Source organism: Trachypithecus francoisi, unplaced genomic scaffold (genome assembly GCF_009764315.1).
Source record: "Trachypithecus francoisi isolate TF-2019V2 unplaced genomic scaffold, Tfra_2.0 Lachesis_group4, whole genome shotgun sequence".
Taxonomy (NCBI): domain Eukaryota; kingdom Metazoa; phylum Chordata; class Mammalia; order Primates; family Cercopithecidae; genus Trachypithecus; species Trachypithecus francoisi.
The window spans coordinates 129,287,662-129,312,176 of NW_022681469.1; the positions used below are offsets into that span (position 1 = coordinate 129,287,662).

The window sequence follows — 24,515 nt, forward strand, 5'->3', positions numbered from 1 at the left end:
GCTGGGATTATAGGCACCCACTAACCATGACTGGCTAATTTTTGTATTTTTAGTACAGACGGGGTTTAACCATCTTGGCCAGGCTGGCCTTGAACTCCTAACCTCGTATCAGTTTTGTTGAAGATTAGATTATTTCATGTGTTATATCATGTGTTATTTTCATCACCATCTCATTATGATCAATGAATCTATCATTTTTATTATGATTTCTTTTTGGGCAACTTTTACTTAGAAGTGTGCTTTTAAATTTTCAAAAGTACCAGGCTTGTCTAGTTATATTTTTGTTACCATTTTCTAGCTTACTTTCTTGTATGTTTTAGTTTGTTTGAATTAGATGAAATGACATATGGTCTAATATATAATAATGTGATACTCTTCTATGTATCCTTGAATACATGTGTTCAGCTGATTTGAGAAGTATTAGTTTATACATTTACATTAGGTCAAGTTTGTTTGCTGTGTAGTTAAAATCTGCTCTATCCTTGCTGATTATAGTTATCTATTCCATCTTTAAATAAATAAGAGAAGTTGCTAAAATCTGAAGTTCTGGTGGTGGATTTATCTTTTTCTCCCATAGTTCTATTATTTTCTTACTTTATTTATTCTAATGGGCTTAGAATTGCTACATCTTCCTGGTGAGTTTAACTAGTAATCAATATACAGTAGGTCTCTTTATCTCTAGTAATGCTTTTAGCATTAAAAAATATTTTTATCTTATATTGATGTCGCTACATAATCTTTCTTAACTAATATTTGTCTGGTATACCATTTTATTGTTGTTTTACAATTTTATGTTTTTGTTTTAGGTGCTTCCTTTTTCTTCTTTTTTGAGAGCAAGTCTACATGTGCCCAACCTTGCAGTGGGTAGCAGTGGGCCTCAGGATAAAAGGAACAGGAAGAGCAGAGGAAATGGGAAGGACCCCAGTTTTACTGGGTGACTTTCTGGTACCTAGCAGGGATTCAATAAATGTCCATTGAACTGTCAAAATGAATGCAGATGGCTGGACTTGCTTCTAGTGTTACTCTTTGATCCAAGTGAAGTCTCCCCATTCCTTCTTCATGTTTGAATCTCTAGTTATCCCACTGGGAATCCCTCATCCCCAAGGTCTTCTGCTTATGATGAATAATCAATCAGATTTGTGATTCAAAACAACATCTGCCATCTCTGTAAAACTAGTTCCCCATCCGAAAGCTGTGGCATTGTTTGACAAGAGTATGTATTATTTAAAACCAGACTTTGTCATGTTTTCAGTATCTGAGTACAGTTGGCCCTTTGTATCCATGGGTTCTGCATTTATGGATCCAACCAATTGTGAATTGAAAATATTCAGAAAAAAATGTATCTATACTGAACACGTTCAGACTTTCTCCTTGTCACAATTTTCTAAACAATATAGTATAACAACAATTTACACAGCACTTACACTGTATTAGGAATTAAAAGTAATCTAGAGATAATTTAAGCTAGGTTAACATATGCAAATATAGCTTCATTTTATTTCAGGGATTTTGGTATCCTTGGAAGGATATCGATGGAAACCAATAACCCCGTATATACAAAGGGACAACTATATTGGCATCCTTTACCCATTATAGAAAAATTCCTAGTCACTACCTCAGTGCCTCTTTCCCCTCCTCTTTATTATCTTCTTCTGGAACTCCAATGGGATTTTTGTTGGACTTTCTCATCCTACTCATTATGCCTCTTCACTCTTCTTTGATCTATCTCTTTGTCTCTTTCTATTGCTTTTTGAGTAACTTATTTGGTCCAATCATCAAGTTTACTATTTATCTTTTTATTGGTTCCAACCTTCTAATCAACATATTCATTGAGATTCTAACTTTATTACAATTTTGTTTCATTTCTAGAAGTTCTATTTTGTTCTTATTTAAATGTATCTGGTCAACTAGAGAATTCCTCTTTCATCAAACTTGCAATTTTCTGCTTAATTTCTTTTAATATACTATCTATTAATTTATTTAGTTAGAGATAGGGTTTTGCTCTGTCACCAGGGCTGAAGTGCAGTGGCATGACCATAGCTCACTGTAGACTTGAACTCCTAGGCTCAAGCCATCCTCCCACCTCAGGCTCCCAAGTAGCTGGAACTACAGGTATGCACCACCAAGCCCAGCTAATTTTTTTTTTTCTGGAGATGGGCTCTCACTGTGTTGCCCAGGCTGGCCTTAAACTCCTGGTCACAAATAGTCCTCCTGCCTTGGTCTCCCAAATTGCTGGGATTATAGGTGTGAGCCACCATCTCCAGCCTATTTTTAAATATTACATAATACTGTGTATTTGATATTTCCAATATATGCAACCTTTACACATCTGATTTCTGTGTGTACACAGATGTTCATGTTTACACAGTTGAGTTTTCCAGAAGTCATAGTACATTCACGAGAAAATGGAAGTGAAAACACAAATACAATCGTAGTACTATTATAAAAATAGCTTTTGCCTAATGGATTCAGAGTCTTAGTGACCCTCAGACGTCCTCAGACTACACACTCAGAACCACTTCACTAAAGCATCCGTCGATACACTCAGTTATTTCTTTCCTATGCCTCCAAAATGTTTCTACCTAGATGCCAACCTTGGAAAAATTGAGAAAATGAAAGTTCAATTTGTTTTCCATGGAGCCTAATTTTCTCTGGAATTCTGATCGAAAAAGATTGCAAGCAATGAAAGAATCAAATGCAGCTGTATTCAGTAGTTCTCCCTTATCCACAGTTTCACTTTCCATGATTTCAGTTAATAGTGCAGTAGAGTAAGATATTTTGAGAGAGAATGACCTCATATTCATATAACGTTTATTACAGCATATTTTATCCTTATCATATGATATCAGCATATTATTGTTGTTCATTTCTTTATGTGTGTGATTTATAAATTAAATTTTATCATAGTTAGGTATGTATGTGTAAGAGAAAACATGGTATATATAGGGTTCAGTACTATCTGCAGTTGGGACTCTTCAAACATATCCCTCACAGATAAGGGGGGAACTGCTGTAATATTTTTGCTTCTTAACCAAGTGTTCTCCCTCCACCCATCCCTGTCTTAGCATTTCTATCATTACATAATTCTCTGTTTGGAAAACTGTATCATAAGGCTTTTACTGCCACAATGCAGGTTAATTAGGAAATGAGGAAAACAAAGTAGTCTATTTCTTGGTCTTGAGTTTCAAGTGATTTAGAAGGAAAAATGAAAACCAGGCTACCTGGATCCAAGAATGGGAAAGAGTGAGGAGTATGTAGGGAGGAGGAGACAAGAGCTTAAACATGGAGACATTTCTGGCCAGGTGTAGTGACTCACGCCTGTAATCCCAGGACTTTGGGAGGCTGAGGCAGGTGGACCACGAGGTCAAGAGATCGAGACCATTCACGCCAACGTGGTGAAACCCCATGTCTATTTAAAATACAAAAATTAGCTGGGTGTGGTGGCATGCACCTACAGTCCTAGCTACTTGGGAGGCTGAGCCAGAGGAGTCTCTTGAACCTGGGAGGTGGAGGTTGCAGTGAGCCGAGATTGCATCACTGCACTCCAGCCTGGAGACAGAGCAAGACTGCACCTCAAAAAAAAAAAAAAAAAAAGGAGGCATTTCTAAGAGAGAGACCTTAACCCTAGGGCAGACACTGAAGAGGATTTGGGGCATGAGATAGGAGCTACAGGTTGGAGAACGCCACAAACAAGGGCATCTGTAACCCACCCTACCCACTTTCTCAAGAGAGCCCAGAGAGTGAGTAAGGCACAGGGGCCCTCTTCTGCATATTGAAAGTGAGAAGAAATGTCTATGTGAGTGTCTAGGCAAAGAACTTGAAACAGCCACTGTGGGTCTCTGCACCTGCAGCCTGGTGCAGGAATCAGAAGAATGTACTTACTCTGTGCAACAAGAGCCATGCCTTTGTGACAAAGCCTGTGGCCCAAAGAGACCCTGCAGTTGGAACAAGGAGGCACCACTTCGATCTGCTGACAGCTAAGTGCAGGGTGGAATCAGAGATATCTTAATAGATGCCAATGATAAGAGATGACACCAAGGACCAGGCATCTTAGAGACACACACACACATACACACACGCACGTGAGCACCCGTGCACACATGCGACTTGATACCGCATGAGTTTTCTAAAGCTTAAAGATGACTACAAGGACAAAGAGTAAACACTTATTTGACTGCAATTAAGTTTTTGATATCTAGCAGAGTAGGAGTTTTGACTAGCAATTAACTTCAGTTTTAGAACATGACAAATGTTATTTTTATTATACAACTACAAACAAATATGTAATGAATGCTCGGATTCCAGGACCCTATACCTGGGGTGATGGGTGGGATGAGTTAAAGAAGGGATCTGCCTCGCTGCCTTCTTTATATGGGGATCATATCACAAATGAGGCTCACTGTGGCTCCAGTCATGTTTACTGTGCAACAAGGCTTTTGGCCAGAGAACATAACTGACATGCATGGAGCTGGAGCTCTTGCCAGCTCACAGTGAAAGGGTCTCTAATTCAGACAAAAAAGAGTTGGACCTCTGCCAGTCATGTACCTGTTATGCTTTCATATAGGCATCAGTTAGACCCTGATTTCAGTCTGACAAACCAGAAAATATAAAACCATCAGGATCAAGGCACACTCTTTACTGGGAGTATTAGCCTGGTAATGGTGAGGAATGTTATTGCTCTAAGCATTTGCATAATATCTATTGAGCAAACTTCTGTGGAGCTGCTATTCTTCATGCCAGCATCTGGCTGCAAGGGAGGACTATTTCAGGTCTCACCATCACAGCCACTTCACACTCAGGTCATGCCACAGTCAGTAGCACAGCGTGAGATTGGGGCAGGAAGTCCCCAAGGTGACCAGACAGAAAGCAGCCTCGGGACAGAGCATGAGAGAGGGGTGGTGGCAGCTGGGTTTTATTGACTCTGGAATGTGTGACCTTGGGCAAGCTGCCAGCCCATTCTGTTCCTCTCTGCATGCCATACCACCTGGAATTCCTACATGACTAAGTCACTCCTGGGCCAAGGTGTGATGTCCCTGTTAAAATGCTGTTGAGAGAGTAAGTGGCTTCAGTTATTAGCCCTGGAGAACTAGTTCACCAGTTTGATTTGTTTACAGCTGAGAACTCTTTCAGTTTGTGTGGGTGAGGTGCTGAGCAGGTGGAAGAGGCTTTGCTAGAGTAGGGGATCCCACTCCCTTTTCTGCCTGGGAGTGGGATCGGGGGAAGTGGGGGGGTATTTGTCAATCACAACAGAATCCTAGACACGTATGTCTGGGAGGCATAGCATAGGTCATTGCATTCATCTTCCCCCAGTACCTGAATCCCTGACCAACGGAACTGCACCTCCTCCTAAGGCAAGCTACTTAGAAACTCTAAGGTACTACTGAGAAAAGACCCTGAGCCCAGTCTTGAATTAGTCCAAAGTCTAACACTTCTCCCAGGTGACAACCCTTGAAAGAGTGTGTGACAGGCACCATGTCCCCCTGAATGGTCTCTCCTTGCAAATAAATAATACCTGTTTCTCCCTCTGCAATGTGCACAACCCAAACAATGGTGAGCCTCTGTGTGGCCGCTCTCAGCCTGATGTTGTACCCCAAACCTTCAACCTCAGTCTTAATGCCTGGGAATGGGGGAATGTGTGGAAAATGGCATGAAATACAGTACACAGGAAAATGTCTTAATATTTCTCTTGATTCTCTAGCTCCTTATCTCTTGTCTTAAAAATCTCTTTCTAAAACTTCCAAGGGAAAAAGGAAGGGGGTAGAAAGCGGAAGTGAGGAGAGGTAAAGGAAGATGTTCATTATTGGGAGCCTATAATGTTTCAAACACTTGGGACATTTAACCTTCACAAAGTAAGTACACTCATCCTAATTTTATAAGGTGGAAACTAAGACCCAAGATATCTAAGTAAGTTGCCCAAAGTTACAAAGCAATTACTTGGCAAACAATGGATTCAGATAATGACTATATCATAGGCCAGGCCCAATTACACTCAAAATAATTCACATGATCTTGAGAGGCAAGCCCTGGGGGCCCAAAGTGGGGTTGTTGAATAAGGGCAGAAAGTACAAGGGAGACAAGTTGCCAATCACAGCTTGGCCCTGATTATAATAACTGATACAATCAAAGTTAAATTTCATATCTTTAGAAGGTTTCCTTCATATTCCAAGGCTGATGAGAAATTCCATTCTAAGAATGGGGATCTGCTGAATGTTTTAAATTCAGGCCCTTAATTAAATCTTTTAAGATGACTCTTTCTGTGTTTGCCCTTAGTCTTTTATTTCTATCTAACATTGTTTCTGGACCAAACCGAGGGTTGGGCTGCTGTTTCTTGTAGTCCAATAATGAGATGCAAACGAACTGGGGAGGAAGAGAGTTTTTTTTTTTTTTTTGAAGTGTGTAAAAACATTTATTCATTAGAAAACAAGGAGACTGGCAAACATATATTCCAAAGTGAAAGCAGCTCCACGCAGTTCAGTTAGGCTAATTTAAGAGAAAGGCCTTGAGCTTTAAAAATCGTGTATTTTTTTTTTTTTCCAAAAAAGGAGACAGGCAAATATTTTACAAGGGGAACAGTATTAGAATTCCAGGTCACCCTACAAGATACCATGCACAGGGAGGACAGGAACAGGCAAGACGACTTCTTAGGATCTGTGCCTGCGAGCTGATGCTCTGAGAATCGGCGTTGTTTTCTTGGGTGTCCCATCTTCTGTCATCTAGGCTAAAAGATCTTCCTCACTTGACTCATCACTTGAGAAGACAACTTTGGGTTTCTTTCTGGAAGCTTGCTGCTGGGTGTACGGATGCCAAAGGGTAGTAAGGCAGGGCTCTGGTGTGACAGTCATTGTCTGAGGCTGCGGAAGCCAGAGGCTGATGCCTACAAACAGTGGATGGTTTCTTGACTAATGGGGCTCTCTGGCTACCTGCTTGGTTAATCTCAAGCTTCTCAATCGCATCCAAACCTCTGGTATGACAGATCTGAAACTTTCGCTCAAATTCATCTATGACAGCCTTGCCCTCAGGCTTGGCCCCATGTTGCAGCTTGCCCACAACGGACAAAAAAAAAAAACACTGAAGATGGACTCATCTGACAGTTTGTCTCCAAAACAGTCAAAATTGGCAAGCATCTTGCAGAGGCCTTGCTCTGTGAGGGGCAGCTGTGACACACAGTAGGCCAGGTCCCGCTGCACCTGCTTAGTTTAGACTGTGCGGAACCGCTGACACAGCTTTTTCCCCAGGCTTTGTGTGCTTGTCTTTGGTGATGAGGAGAGGAGCTGCTTCATAATGGTGTGAAAAGGCACTTCCTCCATCCCTGGCTCGGAGCCTGACAGGTGACTGATGATATCTGGAAGGAGATTATAGATTCTATTGCCCTCGTGGGAGAGCTTGTTGAAGAACGTCTTGGCCAGGGCAGCCATCTGAGGCTCAGGGTCGATGAGCAGCACTGCCATCTCACTCACCTGCCCCTTCACCTTCACCATGTCCTTGAGGATCAGGTGAGTCATCACCAACCCTGCTGTTTTCCACACTGGCTGAGCAGAGTCCCGAAGGTAAGCATATACATGAGAAGTCCAGGGGTCCACCAGATTGGGAAAGCAGATGGCCAGATCCCCAGTGGCAACCATGAGGTTAGACCAGACAATGGGAAGTGGAGACTTTTCTAGCATGGCAAACAGAAGATGAGGCTGGGAGTCGCAGAAAGTGGCACTGATCATGCAGAACTTGCCAAGGGCAGGTGAAGCAGCGGCAGAGAGGTCTGGGTTGCTGTAGAGGCCTGGGTTGTTGCAGACTTTAAACAAGAGTGGAACAAAGGCAGCCAGTGTCTGTTTGCCATCCAACAGTTCCATCTCACAGAAGACGTGAATGATTTCTGTCTCCGTGTCATCTGCTGCCCCAACCAGCCCCAGCTCCTCCTCCATGGTGGTCTCAAAACTTGTACTCTTCTTCTTGGGATCTTTTGGTCTTGTGCTCCTGTTTTTCCCAGAGAAGGCGCTGACAGAACTCTCCACTCACTGCCTCCTCCAAGTGGACCAGCTCCTGCAGAGCCACATGTTCAGCCAGGGACAGCAAGTTCATCAACAGGAAAGTGGGGAGCATTGCAGGGAACTTCTTTGGGTCCTCCTGACTAGTTCTCTTCTCTTCTAGCTTCTCCAGGACCTGTTTTGCCTAGCCCTGCCATATCTGGGCACAGATCACTTTGGGACCCTCTGCCAGTTGGTAAATGAGGGTCACTGCCACCTCTTTGAATGGGATCCAGAGTGGGTCTGGTGGACAAAGCCTTTTGGGACTCTCTCCCGCAGTCACTCAAACAACCTGTGTTCCTGAGGCAGCCGGAATGGGGGGTGACGTTTGCCCGAAGGCTTTCTACTGTCAGAGATGTTGGCAATGGCATGGCACACCTGCTGGGCCAGCCGGTAATCCTGTGGAAACTTCAGAAGAGAGTTTTATTTTCTACAACTGGTGACAGGGAGAAGGTCTGGAAATTATTGCCAGACTAACTTAAAATTACAAAGTTTTCCAGAGTTTATATACCTTCTAAGCTATATGTCTACGTGTAAGTGTGCATTCTTCTAAAGATATAAATGGTTAACTTCTTTTAATCTATAACTAAGGCCTGAGTCCTGAAGACCTTCCTCTGGAGCCTCAGTAAATTTACTTAGTCTAAATGGGTCCAGGTGCTGGAGTGATTACCCTTATCTTGTCTCCTGCTAAATTACAGAGGTTTGGGGAGTTCCTTGAGACCTCCAATAAACTTGTTTGTGGAGGCCTAGGGAGTTTCTTCAGACCCCCAGTGAAACTTGTTTAATCCTAAATGGGTCCTGTTAAGAATTCCTTTGTTGTTTTGTCATGCTTTAAGTCCCAGGAGAGGCCTAGGTAAAACTCTTGATGGGCTTTTGTTACATTCCAGCCTTCGTATAAGAGCACTGGCTTTTAAGATTTAACTTAACCACTCAGTCAGTACTGAAAGAGTTGTTAGTGACACCTGGCCTGCCACAATTATGAGTGTCCAGAATTTTACTAGATGTTTGAGAGAAGGGGAATGAGAAGCCTGAGTTGAGTTAGGAATCGTCTCCACGAGTCTCTCACAATCTAGTTGGAAAGACTAACAAATTCAATGACATATTCAATGACAAGTAAATGACAACCTGTGGTCTTTACTTCATGCCTTTGCACACACTGCTTTCTCTACCTGGATGCCCTTCTCTCACCTGGTCTCTCTAGCAAAGCACTACTCATTCCTCAAGACACAAAGCTGAACAGGCACTCTGTGAAGCCTGCCTAGTCCGCTTGGTTCCTTCCCAGAAGATGTTGCCAATCATCCCTCTTTGGACACCTGCAACACTGTATTTTAATTATTTCACATCTCCCTGAAACACTAGAATGTGAGCAATTTGAAGATAGGAATGGAGTTTCCTTCCTTGTATTCTCAGCACATGGCATTTTGTCCAAAACCAAATAGTCAGCAATCAATAGTAATTGACAAGTATTTAAAGAAGCACTACGTGAAGCAGTGCAAATCAGGGTCCTCCAGGACACAATGGGGACTTCACAGAGTGGGTGGAGCTTGTATTGGGCCTTAGAGGATGACTAACATTTGGAGATGCTGATGCTGCCAAAAGTAGAATAATCAGGAGGAATAAAAGGCCAGAAATACGAGAATGTCTTCCCCAGTGCTTCACGGTGGTCCTAGATTCAAATATCCCATCATGTCACAACTTTGAGATGAGGAAAATACTTTCACCAGGAAGATGAATGCAGTTCTGAATTACAAACCCAGGTGAGTTCTCAATAAGAACAGAAGACCAGCCAGGTGTGGTGGTACATGCCTGTAGTCCCAGCTACTCAGGAGTCTGAGGTGGGAGGATCGCTTGAGCCCAGGAGCTCTGGGCTGTAGTGCACTATGTGGATTGGATGTTTGTACTAAGTTTGGCATCAGTATGGTTACCCCAATCCCAGGAGCAGGTAACCACTAGATTGCCTAAGGAAGGATGAACCAGCCCAAGTTGGAAACAGAGCGGGTCAAAATTCCCATGCTGATCAGTAGTGGGATTGTGCCAGTGAACAGCCACCACACTACAACATGAGCAACATAGAGAGACTCCTTCTCCAAAAAAAGAAAGAAAGAAACCTGCAATCCGAGCATTTTGGGAGGCTGGGGAAGGAGGATTGCTTGAAGTAAGGAGTCCAAGATCAGCCAGGGTAACATGGTGAGACTCTGTCTCTACAAAAATAAAAATAAATTAAAAATAGACATAAAAAATTATAAATGAATTTTAAAAAGAAAGAAAAAATAATAGAAGGCTTTGGGGATCAAAGAAGCCCAAAGGGATTTCTGGAGTTTCAAACACAAAATAGGCATGAGAGACTTAATCTGGATCTCAGACCAACACTAGAAGAAAACCTGGACATTTTGAAGCCCTTAAATTCGTAAAACTTTGACAGTTTTATGAACATTTGTTGAAGCCTTGCCATGTCCAAGAAGGTCACCCAGGATCAGAACTTCCACCTATCTCCTCTTCTTCCCCTGTCCTTTTCTGAGGTCTACACCCCCTTTGTAGCAGGTGGTCAACTAGACACAGGACTAAGTTTATCAAAACTTACTCTCAGGAAATAAAAGTAAGACAAGAAATACAATATACACAAGAACGCATGTTCTTGTACATCAGTAACTATCTCGGAATAGCCTGTCTCTAGATTCTGCTTGATGTAAAAGTGGTTGCTTCTGAGAAAAGAACTGAGTGACAAACAATGGTTGAACAAGGGTACCTTTCTTAGTTTTGGTTTTTATTATTTTTATTGAAGTACGAAGTTCAATGCTGTGCACACAAGTATCAGCTGACAAATTTTCACAAACAGAAGATACCAGTGTAACTACCACCCAAATCAAGAAATGTTCCCATCTGCCTCTATGCCTCCTCTCACCAATTCCCAGTACCACTTCTTCCCCCAACCAAGAGTAAGCTCTGAGGCCCAGACAGGCTTCACCTAATTTTATACTTTATTTTTTCTTTTTATGAACAGCTTTATTAAAATATTCACATAACAATACAGTTCACCCATTAAAAGTATAAAATTGAGTGACTTTTAGTATAGTCACAGATATGTATAACCATCACCAAAGTCAATTTTAAAATATTTTCATCACCTCAAAAAGAAAGCGAATACCTTTTAGCTATAACTCCCACCCCACATCCTCCCCAACCCTAGTCAACTGCCAGTCTACTTCCTGTCTGTATGAAATTGATTAATCGGATTGAACAAATTTCACTGGGGGTCTGAAGAAACTCCCTAGGCCTCCACAGACAAGTTTATTGGAGGTCTGAAGGAACTCTCCAAACCTCTGTAATTTAGTAGGAGACAAGATAAGGGTAATCACCCCAGCACCTGGACCCATTTAGACTAAGTAAATTTACTGAGGCTCCAGAAGAAGGACCAATTCTCTACATTTCATATAAATGGAATCATGTAATATATTATATTTTGTGATTGATTTCACTTAACACTTTCACTGTTCATTTTTGTTGTAGCATGTATCCATATTTCATTTTTTATGGCTAAATAATACTCCATCATATGGATATACCACATTTTGTTTATCCATTCATCAGTAGATGGATATTTCAGTGGTTTTTACCTTTTGGCTCTTCGGAATAAAATGCTGCTACAAACATTTACGTACAACTTTTTGTGTGGACAGTTTTTTCTCTTGAGTATGTAACCAGGAGCAGAATTGCTGGGTCATGTGGTAACACTATGGTTAGCATTCTAAACAACTGCAGTTTTGCATTCCCACCAGCAGTGTACAAAGGTTTCCATTTCTCCTCATCCTCACCAACATTTGTTATTTGAGGATTGTTCATTACAAATACATAAAACAGTGGTTACCAGAGTCAGTCAGGGTGGGAGGGAGGAATGCAGAGATTTAGGTCAAGGATATAAAGTAGCAAATATGTAGAATGATTTAATTCTTTACATAAATAGAATCTTACAGTATGTGTGCTTTTGTTTCTGACTTACTTTGCTTAGCATTTGATTCAGGAGATTCATCAACAGTGTTGCCTATAGTTGCAGACTATTCACCATCCTTATTGAATGGTGTTCTACTGTGTGAACATACCACAGTTGATTTTTTCACTCCACTAGTGGTGAGCATTTGGGTCATTTCCAGTTTAGGGCTGCTATGAATACTGCTGCCTTGAACAGTCAAGTATACGTCATTTTGTGAGCTGCTTATTTTTATTATTTGTGCTACCTGAATTTTGTACTATGTGCATATATTACTTTTTTAAAACATCCTAAAACACGTTTAAGGGCTTTTAAACTAGGATCAAAAACTTAGCTCCTTCCCTACTGACAAGTAGGCAGAAAAAAAATAATAGTGATAACTAATATTTACTGAACGCTCACTGAGCCACCTCTTTGGGGAAAAAATCTTTTCATATATGTTTGTATTTAATCCTCCAAATTACTCAAAGCCATAGGTATTCTCATTATGCCCATATCAGACCTGCAGAAACTGAGACTGAAGGACATTAAATAACGTGTGCAAAACCATATACCTAGCAAGTAGGGAATCACAGCACAAATACAGGTCTCTGACTACAAAGCCTGTGCATTCACCCTCCAATTACACAGCCTCCGATTACACTCAGCTGGGAGTTCAGGGCGCCTGCTAGACACGGGGAGGAGAGGCTGAAATGAGAGAACCCGAAACTGCCAGCTCAGTCCAGCTCAACAGCCCGGATTCTTCTTCCCCCTACTTCATGTCCTCATTAATCAGATCCTCTTGAACATGAAAGAGAGTGAGACCGGATTTTTGTTAAGATGAAAGAAAGGAATCTGTTCCCATCTGGCACCTTCAAAACTCTTCTATCCAAGCCAGCAGGGAGCACTTAGTGCAACCTACATGGCAGTTTAATAATTCCCCAAGAATGCCGGGAGATTTGGCAATGTCACAACCAATCTGGATCCACCAGCACTTGAGAATAATGGAAAGAGCAGGGGCCTAAGGTCTAGAGCAGGGGTCAACTAACTTTCTCTGTAAAGGCCCAGATACTAAATATTTTAGGCTTTGCAGATCCTATGATCTCTGTGTCAACTACCCAACTCTGGCATTGTAACATGAAAGCAGCCATGGACAACACATGAACAAACAGGCCTGGCTGTGTAAATAAAACTTCGTTTATGGCACAGATATGTGAATTTCATATAATTTTCATGTGCCCGGGCACATATATTTTAAAAAAATATATATGTTTTAACCAGTAAAATATCTAAAAGTTATTCTTAGTTTGAAAGCTGCACAAAAATAGAGGACAAAGTCTAGAGACCTGAATTCAAATCCTCTCTCTACCATTTATTATTTCTGTGGCTTTCCACATACTACTTACATTCACCAAGCTTCGTTTCTCTCTTGAGAAAATGAGCAGAGCAGGTGCCAGGCATTTGGGGCCTCCCTCGTGGCTGGCACTGAGCCATATGCTTGATATGCTTTACTGAATTAAATCCTGTAATAAACACAAAAGGCTGAAATGATACGATTGCCTTTTCAGATAGTTATGATGATTAAGAAATTATGTCTATAATTGTGCCTAAGCTGGCCTCCATAGTTCATTGCGTTTGACGCTTCCTATTGTATGCAAAAGTTGCCATGCTGGTTCGATGACAGCATGCCTGCTTTTTCTAATACCTGTGATGTTTTGAGTACCTATATTTGTATTGCATTTAGAGTAAATAATTATCTAATTGTATTATTCTATTTAATTATAATTGCATCAAGCTGCAATATACAATCCAAATTTCACTGAACTGAAAGTTGAGCGCACATTTTGAATAGTCACTTCTTCTATTAGGTTGATGCAAAAGTAATTGCCATTACTTTTAGTGGCAAAAACGGTAATTACCTTTGTACCAACCTAATACATATGCGCACAGTAGGCAGTTTGACTCGGGTACACTTATTCAAAACATTGCATTAAGTAAGATAATACATGTTAAATACCTAGCACACAGCCTGGGATGCAGGTGTCAGCCAGTGTTTGCTCTCCACTTCGTTAGTGACAAAGATGAGGCTTAGCTACTTTTTGGGAAAGGTGAGTGCCACCAGAAAGATGAGGCCAAGGCTTATCAGACACACTGGAACACACAGCCTTTCCAAGGAATAAATCCACCATATTTTGTGTGTGAGTTCTGGCTCTGAAGCCCAGCCTGTTCTTACACTGACCCCCCAGTTTCTGCCTTGATCAGCCACCCACTAGGCTGGGCATTGCTTCCTCTCACTCTGCTATCTAGTGACCCAACCTAAGCCCAACCCTCCAACTTTCTTCGGCCATGCAACTGTTCTGCTAGTCTGCTCTGCATATCTGCTCTTACCTTGTGATGTCTCCTCTGAGCTTTGGCTCCATTCCTCACTCAGCACAAACAACTCACTTTGCCCCAATATGGGGTGCAACAGCTCAGAGTCTCCTAGTGGTCTAATCCCAGACACCTCGTTTGCTTTATAAGCACCATCTGGAAAGAAGATTTTTCACTGCTCAGAGCCCCTCAGGAAGCAGAAGAGTAGAGTGGCGAACAGAGCAATCATCCTCTGGAATGACCCTGACTGGTGTTTCAATCCCAGCTCCCCTCCATACTAACACTTGGGTGAGTTATTCACCAGGTCTATGCTTCAGTTTCCTCACCTGTAAAATGGAGGTTGCAAAAATATCATCTATCCCATAGAGTAATGGTGATGATTAAATTAGTTATTCTATAGGAAGTGCCTGCAGCAGTGGTTAGCATGTGGTAGGCACTTTGTATGTGTTATCTGTTATGTCTGTTTGCTCTTACTAGCATCTATATTTCCGAGTCCTAGACCTCCCCAGAGAGTGTCAAGTTTGTGATGTTTCGTGGGAACAGATATAAGCTCACTTGCTGAATCTCTCTCTGAGCTAATAATTAACACATACATTGCACAGTAGCTTACCAGGAAAGCCTATACTGGTCTGAACGAGAAGAAACTTACTGAACAATACTAAAGCTCACTTCTCAATATAACAGCAGCTCTTGCTCAACATGTTGCCCATATATCTTCAGTACTGTGCAGAGGTCACAGCCACCATATTCTGCCAGCTCTTCCCCTGTGGGTTGAGCAACTATATCATGTGTCTTCCCAACCAGGACATTTTTCATTTTTAGCTTCTTGTTTTGACATAATTTCAGGTTTACAGAAAATCTTTAAGAGTAGTACAAATACCCCATGTACCCTGTACACATATTCCTGAAATGTTAATATTTTTCATATTTGCTTTATCATTTCCTCTATTTCCTCTATCAGTCTATCTATAATACCTACCTATCTACCTATCTGTCCATCTAAAAATGCCCCATGTAATCAGCAAACCTGCTTTAAATGTCACCAATTATCCCAAGAACATCTTTTTTAGCACAAGAAAACCCTGAATCATGTATTGTATTCAGTCGCCATGTACTTTTAGTGTTCTTTAACTTAGAACAGTTCCTTGGCCTTTCTTTGTATCTTATGACATCAACATTTTTAAATAGCACAGGTGAGATATTTTGTGGATTTTCTCTCACTTTGGGTTTGTGTAATGTTTCCTTCTGAATAGATTGAGGTTATGTGCTTTTGAGAGTTATACACCAGGAATGATGCTTTGTTCCTCTTAGTATATATTATCAGCAGACACAGTATATCAATTTGTCCTATTACTAGTGATGTTATTGTCAGATTTCTGCACTGTAAAGATACTGTTTTTCCTTTTGCAACAGACAAGTATTTTAAGAGTATATAACCATCCTGATACTCCTTAAACTTTCACTCAAAACACTTAGCACACAGCGTAGATTCCTGTCTGAGTCAATGCTATAAAGGTTTCCAAATGATGATTTTTCTAATTTCATTATTTCTTCTATACTTATTAGTAGTCTCTCTACTTTAAAGAAGAACCTTCCCTTCTCTCCTATTTTTAAATTTATATCATAGATTCTTGTTTTATTCCATGGGTTATAATTGGTTGCCATAGTTATTACTTTTTATGCCTAGATTGCTGACTGGGGTCAGGAAGAGCCCTACAATTTGGTGCATGTTCCTGTTGACATGTTTCTCAGCATTTTGGGGGATGTCCTCACTTGCCAGAACAACATGATGTTCCAGGCTTATCTTGTCCTTTTCCCAGCCCCAAGCCTGGAATCAGCCATCTCCAATGAGCCAAGTAAACCAGGGCATATTTGAGAGAAAGGGCCACAGGCATAATCATGGTGGGTATAAACTGGAACTGACCTAGAGACGCCAGATCATATTCCCAATCTACCACTAGATGTCCTTCCACACCTCAATGGTTCTTAACAGGAGGCAGTTCCAGGGCATTTGGAAATGGTGGGATATTTGGAGTTATCACAAAGACTGGGGCAGCAGGGGTTACTTCTGGCATTTAGTAAGCACAGTCCAGCCTTGCCAAATTTCCTGCACAGGACCATCTATCCTAACACAGAATTACCCCATAAGTAGCAATCCTGTTAATAAAATAGTGGTCCAATCCCTGAACTAATCTATCTTGTGTTCTAGTCTCTCAAGGATTGGCTTAGTTCTTTTCACCTTAGTGGCTATCAGTTAATTCAATCACCACTGTTTCCATAGAGGGAATCTAATATATTAGATTGATCAAGTGTGTTAATCAAATATATTGGATTAGCTGGCATGCATTATAGCAAATAAAATAGCCAGTGTTCATTGTAGATCTAGTTTAAACAAAGCCTCTACCTCTTATGTGTCAATTTTTGCAGAAAACATTGTTCTCACAAGTTGGCAAGGAGCCTAGGAGTTACGTTAAGACACACCCTCTCATCCTCAGTTCTTGCAGCTCTCTGTCTAGTTATTGCCCCTATTCGGCACCAACAACAGGTACCCAGGTTTTATAGGGCAAGCATTTTACATGCACTATCTTATTTAACCTTCACAGTAGCCCTGTAAATCAGGCATTCTTATTATTACAATTTTACAAAGAACCTGGGATTCGGTGTGGTCGGTAGCAAGCCCAAGATAGCAGAGCTGTCATGTGGCAGAGCCAACATTCAAAATCCCACGGTCAGGCTCCAGTAGCCATGCTGTGTCCTGCCAATGAATGTAAGAACATACCCAACACAATGAAAAATAAAAAATGAAATAGAAAGGGCATGGAAAATATTAAATCATAACTGCAGAGGAAAAAAATCAAATTTAGGCTTTGAGTTACTGCAAAGTTACCGCAACCAATCATTTTATTTTGTGCTTCCTAGTTATAGGCTAAAACTAATGGCAAAACAAATTACAAAAATATAATTTGTTGTAAGTTTGAGGGAAATGCACAGCAAGATGTTTCTTGATCAAGAAAACGGATACTGTGGAGCTTTCTATTCAGTACTTTGATGAAACAGCACTAAAATGTCCTCAATAACATCTCTACAAAGAATCAGTGATTCTTACAGACCTCTAAGAGGAGCCAGTGTGATGCCTAAGGATGGGCATGTAGGTTACTTGGCAGACAGACTCAGCAGTCATCATCACGTAGTAATTTCTAGCATCCTAGTAGCTTTCTCACTGGCTTTAGTTTTGAATAAATGGGATTTTTACTAAGATTGTACATTATGCAACAGAGGCAACCACAAAGACCATCCCTAGAAAATGAAATTATCTTGGGCCCCTTCCTCCCTTACCTCCTGCTTCACACTGCATTCTCTGGGAAGCAGATGCTGAAACAGAATCAGGTATACAAAAATTTGGGGAGAAGTCACACCTGTGAAAGCAAAGGGAAGAAGTAAGATTGGGCCGGAGGACCCATCAGAGCCTGGCATTAACCTGACAGTCTCTGCCAGCTCAGGAATCCTTTAGGATTTCCATGTTGAGTATAAATGACTGGACCTTTCTACTGGAACTTAGTCATTGGTAGAGGTTGTACCAAGAATAGCGTGATCCCAGCTAAACACTGAGGAATCTAACAGCTGAAGGATGTCAGCAAACTATATTCCTCACAGCTGGACAGCAAGGTCATTCCTGAAGGGGGGATCTGAGCAGCATATCTCTACGTCTGCCACACTTCCCTCTGTACCAGCCTGTACCTGATTGCAGCAGAATGAGATGAGAAACCAATATTTTTTGTTACAATTTACCACTTCCATCTCAGCCTGCTACCACTTAGCTCTCCTTGGGCAAAGGGAAAAAGACATTTGAAGAGCTTGCGTCTTGGATAAGTGAAAACGGAACTCTCCTCTCCTTCCCTTGGATTTCTAAACATCGTAGATCATTTCTGTGAATTCTTTTCATTAGGAAAATAGCACCCTTTAAAAGAAAAAACAAGTTGTCTATGCCTTACACTTACACTCAGAGTCAGTTTGAGCTTCCTGCTGTGCAATGATATACATCTTGTGCAATGATAACTGCATGCTACCATGCCTCAAGAAATGTTCCCTTAAGTGGAGTGAGGAGGAGAAATAACAGAGGCTCAATGCCTTGTTTCGAGAAAACATTTGTTCTTGCGGAACCCGATGCTTGTGCTTTTGAGTGCAGGACTTTTTCCTCGCCCAGCAATAACCAACAACTCAGGTAGGCCAGTTGGCCTCACTTCGTGAGCTCCTTGGTTTCTGAATACAACAGAGGCAAAGAGAGTAAGTTTTATGAGGACTTGGGTTTCCTTAATTAGACACAAGATTTTTATTTGATTGGGGGGACTAACGGAGAAAGGGAGACACTAGTGGCATTTGTAACTTGTTAAGACTAATTGAAAATCTCAGGACCAAAGCTTTCTGTGAAGAGAGTGCTCTAATGAGAATAAATGTGATGATTATTTACCTAATTGAGCAGTAATGACTGAAGTGCGAGCCACTTCCCCAGGATTAATAAAGAGCCGGGGAGTTGACAGTTTAGACCATTAGGCTCAGCTGGTACTTCATCTTGGTGAAGGGCACAGTGCCAGAATCATATTACTATTGTAAAATGAGCCCAAAACATAGACATATACTTTTGGAGAAATAATTTTAATTGGCTAAGTGCCCGACATCAGGTTGGGCCATTCAGTTCTATCATTAAACAAAGTTTCACACAAGTTCTTCAAGACTTGTTCCATTTAAAGTGTCCTCAGCATTCAGTGATTAAAAAAGAAAAGTAGAAGAGGGACCCTTAGCAATATCAAAAATAGTCTCTTGTGCAATCAAAAGCAAGCAAGCTATTATTATATACACCCTCTCACTTTAAAAACAACACTAGAGACATTGAGTTGAGCTGGAAGCATTGCATACTTTCAGATACAGTTGATATTGTTACCCACAGTGTCCCTCCAGGAAAGCCAGAGGTCATCCGTAATACCACAATTAAGGATAAAAGGATCTTATATTATCAGAAGTTTGAATGTCTTCATAAAAAATTGTGTTTGCATTCAATATCTCCCTTACCCAGTGTGACAAATGTTCATATATGAGTCATGTCAAGAAAAAGAGTTTCTCAGCTTGCTATGTATTCATTATTCTATGGCTCTGCTCTGCAGGGGAAAGTGCGAACAGCAACTGAGCGCAAGCAGGAATCTAAGACATGGGATTCAACTTGCCCTTTACACAGGGTGAATCCTACCCTAGTGACCTTTGTGTTTTAAGGAAGTTTGCAAATATGTTTAATTGGACAACATTTCTTCCTTTATCTAGCAAACACTGAGTATCTTGCCAGACACTATGAAAAAAGATAAAATTATAAACATAAGCAAGGCACAGCCACTGCCAATCAGAAGCTTACAATCTAGCAGAGATCTTAAAATCCAGGGAGCTCTTTTAGAAATCTGCTTAGGGATCAAAATTTTCAATCACAATCTTCCTTCCAGCAACTTGATTCTGTAATCATTATTTTAATATTCATTGAACAAGATGATTAATGTGGTTCCATCTGCTGTATGAAATCACTCATGCTACAATCAGCCAATCAAGCAACAGCAGTAATAATGTACACTTCATTTAAAGGACATTTACCAAGCTGTTACTATGTAATATCACAGTTATAGGGCTTGAGGAGGTAGAGTTGAATTAGAAATGATAATCTCTGTTATCCCATAGTATAGTGGAATAGGAAAGAAATACAAAAAAAAGTGATAATGTATTATAGATACTATAATAGTAGGGTAGGAAGATACACAGAAGTGGGAATAACCAAGCCAATCTCAGCACTCAGAAAAGGTGTTATAAAGGAGGTAATCTTGAATTAAACCCTGAGGAAATGGATATTCTTCAGGCAGAGGTGTATAAAGAGCTTCCCAACCAACGGAGCAGCATAAAGAAATGGCATGGCAGAGTGAACAACTGGGTATGGTCAAGGAAACTCCCTCAACTGCATCTTCTTCACTGCCTCAACTATTACTCAATGCTCTCCATTCTCTCTGCAAACACCCTGACTAACTAAACTCCCATGACTAGCAGGATATTATTAGACATAACAAACCTGTCAATTGATGCTTTCCCTTTAGAATGACTGGCCTTTTGTTTCAGTAAACTGCAGTAAAACTAAGCTCAGGGGACACAACTATGAAAGATGAAGGAACACTATAAAAATCTCTGCAATGAGATTCTGCCTTATATTGCTTTGCTGGTATGTCAACTGATTACCCCAATTTAAAGAAACCCAAACTGGAAATTATACAAGATAAATTATAGGTGTTTTTTATGCAAAAAAGAATCAAATCAAATCGAAGTCTTGGCTCTACATTAAAGAAATGACAAATGCATGTTTATGTTTTTATTAAAATGTTTTAGGGTAGATTCGTATGTATGCTTTATTTCTTTAACCAATGTTTTAAGCAGTTAACCAGCTGCTATTATTAATGTGCTGGTTGAAAGGGTTTCTCTTAAAGTATGAATTTAAAATAGAATGAGAAAATATCAGACTTGAGAAGAAGGAAAGTCACAGTAGGACATTTGGAATTCATTCTCTAGACCAGAAGTCTGCAAACTCAATTCTGCAAGCCAAATCCATCCTGCAGCTTATTTTTATAAATAAAGTTTTATTGGAATACAGCCAGACCCATCCAGTTACAGAATTTCCTATGGCTGCTTCCACTCTACAATGGCAGATTTGAGTAGTTGTTACAGAGACTATACGTAAGTGTGCAGGAGAGTTTAGACCATGCCTACAGGAAAGGTATGAAATATCACTCTTCTTCCTAGACACTTCCCCAAACAAAAACCTTAAGCCAGTGTGGGACCAAACACTGTTGCCCCACCAGAGCACTAATGAAGGCAGATAAATGACTGAGAAAACCCCATCACTTGGAGATAGAGGCCAGAAATGGTAAGACCAATACCACTGGAAATCTCCTGCTTCTAGGGAAGGGCATGAAACTCTCTCATATGTAACACCCACCACAGATACAAGGCAGGAGTTTGATTTTCATGGGGAGGAGGAATTGGAACACTGAGAACGCCCCACCCCTAAGGCCCAAGCACACAGGCCTGTCTGGGTCTGTGGCTGAACTGGGACAAAAGAGAAGCCCTAAAACCACCAGTAGCAAGCATTGCGTAACAAGCAGTAGCAGTATTACAGCAAAACAGGTGCAGCTGAAAGCAGAAAGTGGGCCATTAAAACCCTTTAGCACCTCAGCTACTATGCTAATAGAAAATCCAAAGAAAAATTTGAAGCCCATAGGAGGCTGAGGATGACCCTACTAACAACAAAACTCAATCCTAAGTAGATTGATTTAACACTCCACTCTAACAACCTTGAAGAAGTATGCCCATTTCCATGAATAAATAGTATGTATCTTAATATCTGATGATCTTCTACACAAAAGGTTTGCCATTTAATCAAAATGTATGAGACTCAGAAAGAAAATGCAGCCCACTGTTAACAGCCAAAGCAATCAACAGAACCAGAGACATGACTCCAATGTTGGAGCTATTAGTCAGGGACTTTAAATAAAACAATTACAATGAATAGGAAAAATACATTAAAATACTTCATGAAAGAAGATATATGGATGGCAAAGAAGCACTTTAAAAAATGTTCAAGAGATTATACACTATTAATGGAAATGTAAATTAGTTCATCCACTGTTGAAAGCAGTTTGGAGAGTTCTCAAAAAACTTAACTGCCATTTGACTTACCAATCCCATTACTAGGTATATACCCAAACAAAAGCAAACTGTTCTCCCAAAAGGACACATGCACTCATATGTTCATCATAGCTCTATGTATATTCACAATAGCAAAGACATGGAATCAACCTAAATGCCAATCAATGGATTGGATTTTTAAAAAATGTAGTACATATACACTATGGAATACCATGCAGTCATAAAAAAGAATAAAATCATGTTCTTTACAGCAACATGGGTGTATTTGGAGGCCATTATCGTAAGTGAATTAACGCAGAAACAGAAAACCAAATGCTGTATGTTCTCACTTGTAAGTGGGAGCTAAACCTTGGATACACATGGACATAAAGATAGCAACAATAGAGGGGAAAAAGAAGGACGAGAGAAAGGGATGCAAAACTAGCTACTGGGCACTGCTCAGTACCTGTGTAATGGGATCCATCGTACCCCAAATCTCAGCATCACACAATATACCCATGTAACAAGCCTGCACACGTACCCCCTGAATCTAAATTAAAGTTGAAATCATTTCTAAAGAAAAGAAAAATGAACAAATTGAGAAAAGCAAGATGTTCAACCTGATTAGTCATTAGAGAAATGCAAAATAAAGCCATGATGAAATATCGCTACATACCTCGTAGAACAACTGAAAGAAAACACACTGACAGTCTTGAGTGCTAGCAAGTATGTGGAACCACAGTCTCTCTCACACATTGTTGGTGGGAGTACACAGTGGTGCAGCATAAAACACTGCTGGGCAGTTTTTTAGGAAGCTAAACATATATTTACTTACTCTGTGGCCCAACAATTCCACTCCTGAGTATTCGCCCTAGGGAAATGGAAACTTACGTTCACACAAAAACCTGTACATGAATGTTTGTACCAACCATGTTTGTATCAGCCACGTTTGAAAACAACACAAATGTATTTCGGTGAGTGAATAAACATATTGTGATACATTTATACAATTTAAAACTATTTGGCAGTAAGAAAGAACAAGCAAACGATACACACACCTTAGGAGAATTTCAAAGGCATTATGATGAATTTTTAAAGCTAATTTTTAAAGGTCGCATATTTTGAAATTCCATTTATATAAGATTCTTAAAATCGCCAATACTATACTGATAAAGAACAGATTAGTATTTGCTAGGAAATGGGTGGGTAGGGAGTGTGGCTATAAAGGGATAGCACAAGGGAATATCTGGATAGTTGTAGAACAGTTCTCTATCCCGACTGTGGTATTAGTGACATGACCTTATATGTATTTGAGATTCAATTTCATTGATATATAAAATGCTTGTAAAAACTGGTGATGTCCAAACAATTCTATAGTTTAGTTAACAGTATTACGCCAATGTCAATTTCTTGGTTTTCACCATTATACTGATATTGACCAGGTAAAGTGTACATGGGAAACTTCTGTCTTATTTTTGCAACTTTAGTATGGGTTTTAAATGACTTCAAAATCAAGGTTCAAGTAGAAGTGTGTGAGGGAAATAAATCACAATAGTAATTCACAGATTTAATTATAGGAATCACAGACTTTACATAGCCAGAGGAAGAATTAGGTAATTTGAAGATAGATCAATAAAAACTGCCCAAAGTGAAAATCAATAAGAAAAGAAAAAGAAAGTGGAAGGGGAGAACAAAGTATTTAAGAACGATGGGACAATATGAAATAGTCTAAAATATATGTGATTGAAGTTACAGAAGGAGAAGAGAGAATGGGCAAAAGAAATCTCTGAATAATAGTCAGAATTCTCCAAAAATAATGAAAGCATCAAACTATAGATCCAAAATTCTTAAATAACCTGAAGCAGAATAAATTTTAAAAAGCTAGATATAACTTACTCAAAGTAGCAAATCAAGGTAAAGAGGAAATTGAAGGAAGCCAGTGGAAAACTATGTGAACACATTAAATCAGAGCAATTGTTTAAACATACAAAATTACAGCTAGATAGAACTAGAATAAGTTCTAGTGTTCCATATCACTGTAGGATTACCATAGTTAATAATAATATATGGTTTCAAATAACTAAGAGAATATTGAATGATCCTAACACAAAAAAAGTATAAATGCTATGGATGATAGATATGCCGGTTACCCTGATCTGATAACTACATGTTATAGGTGACTTCTTGTCTGAAGTAATTAAAGTCAGAAGATAAAACATATCTTCAAAGCCAGCTGGGGGGAAAACTACCACCCAGAATTCTATATCTAGCAAAAATACCTGTTTAAAATTAAGATAAAATAAAGACTACTCAAACTTTTTGTAACGGGAGAATTCCTTACCAGCAGACCTATACTTCAAGAAACATTAAAGAAAGTTCTTCTGACAGAAGGAATGTGAAACTAGACCAGAAATTTTATCTACACAGAGATATGAAGAACTCTGAAAATAGTAAAAATA

The 24,515-nt window shown here is 40.0% G+C and overlaps 2 protein-coding genes across 7 annotated transcripts in view; one reads left to right on the top strand and one right to left on the bottom strand.

The window, feature by feature from the left end:
• The window catches only part of NPSR1 (neuropeptide S receptor 1), a 223,488-nt gene that overhangs the window by 92,649 nt on the left and 106,324 nt on the right, over window positions 1–24,515 (top strand). The window lies entirely within an intron of this gene.
• Window positions 6,505–8,424, bottom strand: LOC117073027 (condensin complex subunit 1-like). The gene has a single exon (XM_033193525.1). It carries the CDS (start codon window positions 7,914–7,916, stop codon window positions 7,197–7,199), a length of 720 nt encoding a protein of 239 aa, XP_033049416.1. The 5' UTR covers window positions 7,917–8,424; the 3' UTR covers window positions 6,505–7,196.